This window comes from Tachyglossus aculeatus, chromosome 6 (assembly GCF_015852505.1).
Source record: "Tachyglossus aculeatus isolate mTacAcu1 chromosome 6, mTacAcu1.pri, whole genome shotgun sequence".
NCBI lineage: Eukaryota > Metazoa > Chordata > Mammalia > Monotremata > Tachyglossidae > Tachyglossus > Tachyglossus aculeatus.
The window spans coordinates 6,372,170-6,382,626 of NC_052071.1; the positions used below are offsets into that span (position 1 = coordinate 6,372,170).

The window sequence follows — 10,457 nt, forward strand, 5'->3', positions numbered from 1 at the left end:
ACAGCCTTAACCCCATTTTACAGATGAGGGAACTGAGGCCCGGAGACGTGAAGTGACTTGCCCAAAGTCACACAGCTGATAATTGGCGGAGCCGGAATTTGAACCCGTGACCTCCGACTCCAAAGCCCAGGCTCTTTTCCACTGAGCCACGCTGCTTCTAGATCATCAGGTTGGACCCAGCCCCCGTCCCACGTGGGGCTCACAGTCTTCATCCCCATTTTCCAGATGAGGGAACTGAGGCCCAGAGAAGTGAAGTGACTCGACCAAGGTCACTTTGAGGAAAAGAAAAACCAGGCAGGTGCAGGGAAAGGTGCTACCACAAGGTGGGGCTCTTGTCACCAATCAGTCACATTAATTAATTAATTCATTCATTCAATCGTATTTATTGAGCGCTTACTATGTGCAGAGCACTGTACTAAGCGCCTGGGAAGTACAAATCGTCAACATATAGAGACAGTCCCTACCCAATGATGGGCTCGCAGTCTAGAATCGTAATAATATTAATGATGGTCTTTGTTAGGCGCTTACTATATGTCAAGCGCTGTTCTAAGCGCTGGGTAGCTCCAAGCTAGTCAATCAATCAATCAATCAATCGTATTTATTGAGCGCTTACTGTGTGCCCAAGGTCACACAGCAGGACAGTGGTGGAGTCAGGATTAGAATCCAGGTCCTCTGGCTCCGAGGTCCGGGCTCTATCCACTAGGCCACCTTAGTTCCCGCCTTTCTCCTTCACAGGTTCTTGAAAGCCCTACAAAAGTCACGGCTCCTGCAGGAAGCCCTGACTAGCCTCTCATCATCATCATCATCATCATCAATCGTATTTATTGAGCGCTTACTGTGTGCAGAGCACTGTACTAAGCGCTTGGGAAGTACAAGTTGGCAACATATAGAGACAGTCCCTACCCAACAGTGGGCTCGCAGTCTAGAATCGTAGTAATATTAATGATGGCATTTGTTAGGCGCTTACTATATGTCAAGCACTGTTCTAAGCGCTGGGTAGCTCCGAGCTAGTCAATCAATCAATCAATCGTATTTATTGAGCGCTTACTGTGCGCAGGGCACTGTACTAAGCACTTGGGAAGTCCAAGTTGGCAACACATAGAGACGGTCCCTACCCAACAGTGGGCTCACAGTCTAGAAGGGGGAGACAGAGAACAAAACCAAACATATTAATAAAATAAACAGAATAAATATGCACAAATTAAATAAATCGCAGTCTCAATCCCCATTTTACAGATCAATCCATCGTATTTATTGCGCGCTTACTGTGTGCAGAGTAAGCGCGTAGCACTGTATTAGGAGATGAGATCACCGAGGCCCAGGGAAGTGAAGGGGCTTGCCCGAGGTCACAGGGCGGACAAGGGGCGGAAGCGGAATTAGAACCCAGACCCCCGGACTCCCGGAGCCCCTCACTGACCTGAGCTCCACCCGGACCTCGTCCGCTGGGAGGACGGGCCCCGTGATCGGCCGCACGCTGATCCGGTCTTCTGTCTTGACCCGCAGGTTCTCCCGCTGGGCCTCGTTCAGTCCGATCTTCCCCGCGGGGAAGCCTGCCACTGGCCAGGCCACAAACACCTCCACATACAAACACACACATAATAATAATAATCATCAATCAATCAATCAATCGTATTTATCGAGCGCTTACTGTGTGCAGAGCACTGGACTAAGCGCTTGGGAAGTCCAAGTTGGCAACAGATAGAGGCGGTCCCGACCCAACAGTGGGCTCACAGGCTAGAAGGGGGAAAAAGACAACAAAACAAAATTTGTTGTCTGTCTCCCCCTTCTATCAATCAATCAATCAATCAATCGTATTTATTGAGCGCTTACTGTGTGCAGAGCACTGGACTAAGCGCTTGGGAAGTCCAAGTTGGCAACATATAGAGGCGGTCCCTACCCAACAGTGGGCTCACAGTCTAGAAGGGGGAGACAGAGAACAAAACCAAACATATTCACAAAATAAAATAGACTAGATATGTACAAGTAAAATAGAGTAATAAATAATAATAATAATTTTGGTATTTGTGAAGCGCTTAGTATGTGCAAAGCACTGTTCTAGCCTGTGAGCCCACTGTTGGGTAGGGACCGTCTCTATATGTTGACAACTTGTACTTCCCAAGCGCTTAGTCCAGTGCTCTGCACACAGTAAGCGCTCAATAAACACAATTTATTGATTCTAAGCGCTAGGGAGGATATGAGGTGATCAGGTTGTCCCATGTGGGGCTCACAATCTTAATCCCCATTTTACAGGTGACGGAACTGAGGCCCAGAGAAGTTAAGTGAGTTGCCCGAAGTCACACAGCTGACAGTTGGCGGAGCAGGGATTTGAACCCACAACCCCCGACTCCCAAGCCCATGCTCTTTCCACTGAGCCACGCTGCTTCTCTGCATTCAGTAACAGCTCAATAAATAAGAGCAATAATCAATCAATTGTATTTATTAAGCGCTTACTGTGTGCAGAGCACTGTACTAAGCGCTTGGGAAGTACAAGTTGGCAACATATAGAGACAGTCCCTACATAGAAGGTGCTTAATTCCAATGTTATTATTATTCATTCATTCATTCCATAGTATTTATTGAGCGCTTACTGTGTGCAGAGCACTGTACTAAGCGCTTGGGAAGTCCAAGTTGGCAACATATAGAGACGGCCCCTACCCAACAGTGGGCTCACAGTCTAGAAGAATAAATAATAATAATAAACAAATAAGTATTTGTTAAATTCTTACTATGTGCCAGTGAACTAAGCGCTGAGGTGGAGCAAAGCAAATCGGATTGGACTCAGTCCCTGTCCCACGATTTTATTTTTTTTTGTCATTATGGTCTTTGCTAAGGACTTACTATGTTTCGAGGACTGTTCTAAACACTCAGTTCATTCATTCATCCATTCAATTGTATTTACTAAGCGCTTACTGTGTGCAGAGCACTGTACTAAGCGCTTGGGAAGTCCAAGTTGGCAACATCTAGAGACGGTCCCTACCCAACAGTGGGCTCACAGTCTAGAAGAATAAATAATAATAATAAACAAATAAGTATTTAAGTGCTTACTATGTGCCAGTGAACTAAGCGCTGAGGTGGAGCAAAGCAAATCGGATTGGACTCAGTCCTTGTCCCACGATTTTTTTTTTTTTGTTATTATGGAATTTGCTAAGGACTTACTATGTTTCGAGGACTGTTCTAAACACCCGGTTCGTTCATTCATCCATTCAATCGTATTTACTGAGCGCTTACTGTGTGCAGAGCACTGTACTAAGCGCTTGGGAAGTCCAAGTTGGCAACATCTAGAGACGGTCCCTACCCAACAGTGGGCTCACAGTCTAGAAAAATAAATAATAATAATAAACAAATAAGTATTTGTTAAGTGCTTACTATGTGCCAGTGAACTAAGCGCTGAGGTGGAGCAAAGCAAAACGGATTGGACACAGTCCCTGTCCCACCATTTTTTATTTTTGTTATTATGGTATTTGCTAAGGACTTACTATATTTCGAGGACTGTTCTAAACACCCGGTTCGTTCATTCATCCATTCAATCGTATTTACTGAGCGCTTACTGTGTGCAGAGCACTGTACTAAGCGCTTGGGAAGTCCAAGTTGGCAACATATAGAGATGGTCCCTACCCAACAGTGGGCTCACAGTCTAGAAGAATAAATAGTAATAATAAACAAATAAGTATTTGTTAAATGCTTACTATGTGCCAGTGAACTAAGCGCTATGGTGGAGCAAAGCACACAGTCCCTGTCCCACCATTTTTTATTTTTGTTATTATGGTATTTGCTAAGGACTTACTATGTTTCGAGGACTGTTCTAAACACCCGGTTTGTTCATTCATCCATTCAATCGTATTTACTGAGCGCTTACTGTGTGCAGAGCACTGTACTAAGCGCTTGGGAAGTCCAAGTTGGCAATATATAGAGACGGTCCCTACCCAACAGTGGGCTCACAGTCTAGAAGAGTGGGCTCACAGTCTAGAAGGTTAATAATGATAGCATTTATTAAGCACTATGTGCTGTTCTAAGCGCTGGGGTGGTTACAAGCTGATCAGGTTGTCCCACAGGGCGGGGCTCACAGTCTTAATCCCCATTTTCCAGATGACGGAACCGAGGCAGAGAGAAGTGACTTGCCCAAAGTCACACAGCTGACAGTTGGCGGAGCGGGGATTTGAACCCATGACCTCTGACTCCAAAGCCCGGGCTCTTTTCCACTGAGCCACGCTGCTTCTCCTGTTGCCAGCTTGGACTTCCCAAGCGCTTAGTCCAGTGCTCTGCACACAGTAAGCGCTCAATAAATACGATTGATTGATTGATTGAGCCCGCTGTTGGGTAGGGACTGTCTCTCTATGTTGCCAACTTGTCCTTCCCAAGCGCTTAGTCCAGTGCTCTGCATACAGTAAGTGCTCAATAAATACGATTGATTGATTGATTGGTACTGTTTGTCCCCCTGCCGGATCTCCCCCAGCCCCCCAAATCCCCCCATTGTCCCACCTCCTGCCTCCCTTCCCCACTGGTGAGCAACACGGGCCGGCCGATGGGCAGGTTGGCCGATTTCATGTAGTTGACACCCAGCTGGACGTGGAAACTTTGGAAGGCCCGGGGGATGCGGTCGTCTCCTGCAACAGAAAGGCTTTATTATTATTTATCTTTTGTGGTATTTGTTATTATTATTTTTTTGTGGTGTTCGTTAAGCACTTCTTAGGGACCAACTGTGGTACCTGCTAAGCACTTAAGACGCGCCGGGCACCGTATTAAGCGCCGGGGTAGATATGGGCAAATCGTTTGGACGCGATCCCGGCCCCACATGGGGTTCACTGTCTTTCTGGTTTTGTTCAACTCTATGCGCCAGGCCTCTGGAATAATAATAATAATGATGGCATTTATTAAGCGCTTAGTATGTGCAAAGCACTGTTCTAAGCACTGGGGGGGATGCAAGGGGATGAGGTTGTCCCACGTGGGGCCCACAGTCTTCATCCCCATGTTACAGATGAGGGAACTGAGGCACAGAGAAGTAAAGTGACTTGCCCAAAGTCACCCAGCTGACAAGGGGCAGAGCCGGGATTTGAACCCATTACCTCTGACTCCAAAGCCCGGGCTCTTTCCCACTGAGCCACGCTGCTTCTCTACTACTACTACTAATAATAATAATGGCATTTATTAAGCGCTTACTATGTGCAAAGCACTGTTCTAAGCGCTGGGGGGGATACAAGGTGATGAGGTTGTCCCACGTGGGGCCCACAGTCTTCATCCCCATTTTACAGATGAGGGAACTGAGGCCCAGAGAAGTGAAGTGACTTGCCCAAAGTCACCCAGCTGACAAGTGGCAGAGCCGGGATTTGAACCCATGACCTCTGACTCCAAAGCCGGGGCTCTTTCCCACTGAGCCACACTACTACTACTACTACTACTACTACTACTACTAATGGCATTTATTAAGCACTTACTAAGTGCAAAGCACTGTTCTAAGCGCTGGGGGGGATACAAGGTGATGAGGTTGTCCCACGTGGGGCCCACAGTCTTCATCCCCATTTTACAGATGAGAGAACTGAGGCTCAGAGAAGTGAAGTGACTTGCCCAAAGTCACCCAGCTGACAAGGGGTGTAGCCAGGATTTGAACCCATGACTTCTGACTCCAAAGCCCGGGCTCTTTCCCACTGAGCCACGCTGCTTCTCCACTACTACTACTACTACTACTACTACTACTACTACTAATAATAATAATAATAATACTAATAATAATGGCATTTATTAAGTGCTTACTATGTGCAAAGCACTGTTCTAAGCGCTGGGGGGGAATGCAAGGTGAGGAGGTTGTCCCATATGGTGCTCACAGTCTTCATCCCCATTTTACAGATGAGGGAACTGAGGCTCAGAGAAGTTAAGTGACTTGCCCAAAGTCACACAGCTGACAAGTGGTGGAGCCTGGATTTGAACCCATGACCTCTGACTCCAAAGCCCGGGCTCTTTCCCACTGAGCCACACTACTACTACTACTACTACTACTACTACTAATAATAATAATAATAATGGCATTTATTAAGCGCTTACTATGTGCAAAGCACTGTTCTAAGCGCTGGGGGGGATACAAGGTGATGAGGTTGTCCCACGTGGGGCCCACAGCCTTCACCCCCATTTTACAGATGAGGGAACTGAGGCTCAGAGAAGTGAAGTGACTTGCCCAAAGTCACCCAGCTGACAAGTGGCGGAGCCGGGATTTGAACCCACGACCTCTGACTCCAAAGCCCGGGCTCTTTCCCACTGAGCCACGCTGCTTCTCTTCTACTACTACTACTACTACTACTACTACTACTACTACTACTACTACTACTACTACTACTACTACTACTACTACTACTACTACTACTACTACTACTACTACTACTACTACTACTACTACTACTACTACTACTACTACTACTACTACTACTACTACTACTACTACTACTACTACCATTTATTAAGCGCTTACTATGTGCAAAGCACTGTTCTAAGCGCTGGGGGGGATACAAGGGGATCAGGTTGTCCCACGTGGGGCTCACAGTCTTCATCCCCATTTTACAGATGAGGGAACTGAGACTCAGAGAAGTGACTTGCCCAAAGTCACACAGCTGACAAGTGGTGGAGTGGGATTTGAACCCATGACCTCTGACTCCAAAGCCCGGGCTCTTTCCCACTGAGCCACGCTGCTTCTCTACTAATACTACTACTACTACTACTACTACTACTACTACTACTACTGGCATTTATTAAGCGCTTACTATGTGCAAAGCACTGTTCTAAGCGCTGGGGGGGATACAAGGTGATGAGGTTGTCCCACGTGGGGCTCACAGTCTTCACCCCCATTTTACAGATGAGGGAACTGAGGCCCAGAGAAGTGAAGTGACTTGCCCAAAGTCACCCAGCTGACAAGTGGCGGAGCCGGGATTTGAACCCATGACCTCTGACTCCAAAGCCCGGGCTCTTTCCCACTGAGCCACACTGCTTCTCTACTAATAATAATTATATTTGTTCAGTGCTTACTATGTGCCGGGCACTGTACTAAGCGCTAGGGTGGATACAAGCAAATCAGGTTGGACACGATCCCTGTCCCACATGGGGCTCACGGTTTTTCTTTTTCTGGTATTTGTTAAGTTCTCACTATGCACCAGGCCTCTGTAATAATAATTATGGTATTTGTTCAGTGCTTACTATACGCCAGGCACTGGGTCATGGGTTCTAATCCCGGCTCCGCTGCTTGTCAGCTGGGTGACTTTGGGCAAGTCGCGTAACTTCTCTGTGCCTCGGTTACCTCATCTGTAAAATGGGGATTAAGACTGTGAGCCCCCCGTGGGACAACCTGATCACCTCGTATCCTCCCCAGCGCTTAGAGCAGTGCTTTGCACATAGTAAGCGCTTAACAGATGCCATCATTATTATTATTGTTATTATTAAGCGCTGGGATGGATACAAGCAAGTCGGGTTGGATACAGTTTTTCTGGTATTTGTTAAATTCTCACTACGTCAGGCCTCTGTAATAATAGTTATGGCGCTTGTTCAGTGCTTACCATGTGCCAGGCCTCTGTAATAATCGTTATGGCATTTGTTCAGCGCTTACTATGTGTCCGGCACTGTACTAAACGCGGGGGTGGATACAAGCAAATCAGGCTGGATACAGTTTTTCTGGTATTTGTTAAATTCTCACTACGTCAGGCCTCTGTAATAAGAGTTACGGCGCTTGTTCAGTGCTTACTATGTGCCAGGCCTCTGTAATAATCGTTATGGCATTTGTTCAGCGCTTACTATGTGTCCGGCACTGTACTGAGCGCTGGGGTGGATACAAGCAAATCGGGTTGGATACAGTTTTTCTGGTATTTGTTAAATTATCACTACATCAGGCCTCTGTAATAATAGTTATGGCATTTGTTCAGCGCTTACTATGTGTCCGGCACTGTACTAAGCGCGGGGGTGGATACAAGCAAATCAAGTTGGATACAGTTTTTCTGGTATTTGTTAAATTCTCACTACGTCAGGCCTCTGTAATAATAGTTATGGCATTTGTTCAGCGCTTACTATGTGCCAGGCCTCTGTAATAATCGTTACGGCATTTGTTCAGCGCTTACTATGTGTCCGGCACTGTACTGAGCGCGGGGGTGGATACAAGCAAATCAGGTTGGATACAGTTTTTCTGGTATTTGTTAAATTCTCACTACGTTAGGCCTCTGTAATAATAGTTATGGCGCTTGTTCAGTGCTTACTATGTGCCAGGCCTCTGTAATAATCGTTATGGCATTTGTTCAGCGCTTACTATGTGTCCGGCACTGTACTAAGCGCGGGGGTGGATACAAGCAAATCGGGTTGGATACAGTTTTTCTGGTATTTGTTAAATTCTCACTACGTCAGGCCTCTGTAATAATAGTTATGGCACTTGTTCAGTGCTTACTGTGTGCCAGGCCTCTGTAATAATCGTTATGGCATTTGTTCAGCGCTTACTATGTGTCCGGCACTGTACTGAGCGCGGGGTTGGATACAAGCAAATCAGGTTGGATACAGTTTTTCTGGTATTTGTTAAATTCTCACTACGTCAGGCCTCTGTAATAAGAGTTATGGCGCTTGTTCAGTGCTTACTGTGTGCCAGGCCTCTGTAATAATCGTTATGGCATTTGTTCAACGCTTACTATGTGTCCGGCACTGTACTAAACGCGGGGGTGGATACAAGCAAATCAGGTTGGATACAGTTTTTCTGGTATTTGTTAAATTCTCACTACGTCAGGCCTCTGTAATAATAGTTACGGCGCTTGTTCAGTGCTTACTATGTGCCAGGCCTCTGTAATAATCGTTATGGCATTTGTTCGGTGCTTACTATGTGTCCGGCACTGTACTGAGCGCGGGGGTGGATACAAGCAAATCGGGTTGGATACAGTTTTTCTGGTATTTGTTAAATTCTCACTACGTCGGGCCTCTGTAATAATAGTTACGGTGCTTGTTCAGTGCTTACTATGTGCCAGGCCTCTGTAATAACAGTTGTGGCATTTGTTCAGCGCTTACTATGTGTCCGGCACTGTACTGAGCGCGGGGTTGGATGCCAGCAAATCGGGTTGGATACAGTTTTTCTGGTATTTGTTAAATTCTCACTACGTCAGGCCTCTGTAATTACAGTTATGGCGCTTGTTCAGTGCTTACTATGTGCCAGGCCTCTGTAATAATCGTTATGGCATTCGTTCAGCGCTTACTATGTGTCCGGCACTGTACTGAGCGCTGGGGTGGATACAAGCAAATCAGGTTGGATACAGTCCCTGTCCCACGTGGGGCTCACAGTCTTCATCCCCATTTTACAGATGAGGGAACTGAGGCCCAGAGAAGTGAAGTGACTTGCTCAGGTTCCCACAGCCCACAGTGGAAGAGTCAGGATTAGAACCCAGGTCCTTCTGACTCCTAGGCCACGTTGGTTCTCTACCAGGCGCTGTACTAAGCGCTGGGAGAGATCCAAGCTCATCGGATTAGACAAAGTCCCTGTCCCACATGGGGCTCACAGTCTTCATCCCCATTTGACATAGGGAACTGAGGGATGGAGAAGTGAAGTGACTTATCCAAGGTCACATAGCAAATGGGGGGGGGGGGATGAGATTAGAACACAGATCCTTTTTAAAAAAATACAGTATTAAGCGCTTACTATGTGCCAGGCCCTGTACTAAGCGCTGGGGTAGATACAGGGTGATCAGGTTGCCCCACGTGGGGCTCACGGTCTTCATCCCCATTTTACAGAGGAGGGAACTGAGGCGCGGAGAAGTGAAGTGACTTTTGGTGTCACTGTTGGTGTTATGGTATTCATTGGGTGCTTACTATGGGCCGGGCACTGTACTAAGCGCCGGGGCAGATACAAACAAATCGGGTTGGACACAGTCCCGGTCCCAGGTGGGGCTCACGGCCTTCACCCCCCTTTTACAGATGAGGGAACTGAGGCCCAGAGAAGTGTGTGGGGGGGGGAGTACCATATTTACTCACGTAATTGCCCTCGTTTTTGGCATGGTGTTAGTAGACATGGGCCCCTTCCTCCCAGACTGAGCCCCCTCCTTCCTCTCCCCCTCGTCCCCCTCTCCATCCCCCCCTTCTTACCTCCTTCCCTTCCCCACAGCGCCTGTATATATGTTTGTACATATTTACTACTCTATTTATTTTACTTGTACATATCTATTCTATTTATTTTATTTAGTTAGTATGGTTTTTTGTTTTTGTTTTTGTTTTTTTCTCTGTCTCCCCCTTTTAGACTGTGAGCCCAATGTTGGGTAGGGACTGTCTCTAGATGTTGCCAATTTGTACTTCCCAAGCGCTTAGTACAGTGCTCTGCACATAGTAAGCGCTCAATAAATACGATTGAGTGTGTGTGTGTGTGTGTGTGTGTGTGTGTGTGTGTGTGTGCGCGCGCGCGCGCGCGCGTGCGCCGGAGGCCTACCTTGGGGGGCGCGCGGGGCGACGGCCAGCAGGGGGCGCCC

General features: G+C 47.1%; 1 protein-coding gene across 1 annotated transcript in view; it reads right to left on the reverse strand.

Moving 5' to 3' along the window:
* The window catches only part of SPATA5 (spermatogenesis associated 5), a gene marked incomplete at its 5' end in the record, with an annotated part of 34,593 nt that extends 24,136 nt beyond the window's left edge, over window positions 1–10,457 (reverse strand). Inside the window, 3 exons of the mRNA XM_038748423.1 lie at window positions 1,418–1,575; window positions 4,480–4,604; window positions 10,418–10,457. Of these exons, the coding sequence (XP_038604351.1) occupies window positions 1,418–1,575; window positions 4,480–4,604; window positions 10,418–10,457 (323 nt within the window). The remainder of the gene's footprint in view (window positions 1–1,417; window positions 1,576–4,479; window positions 4,605–10,417) is intronic.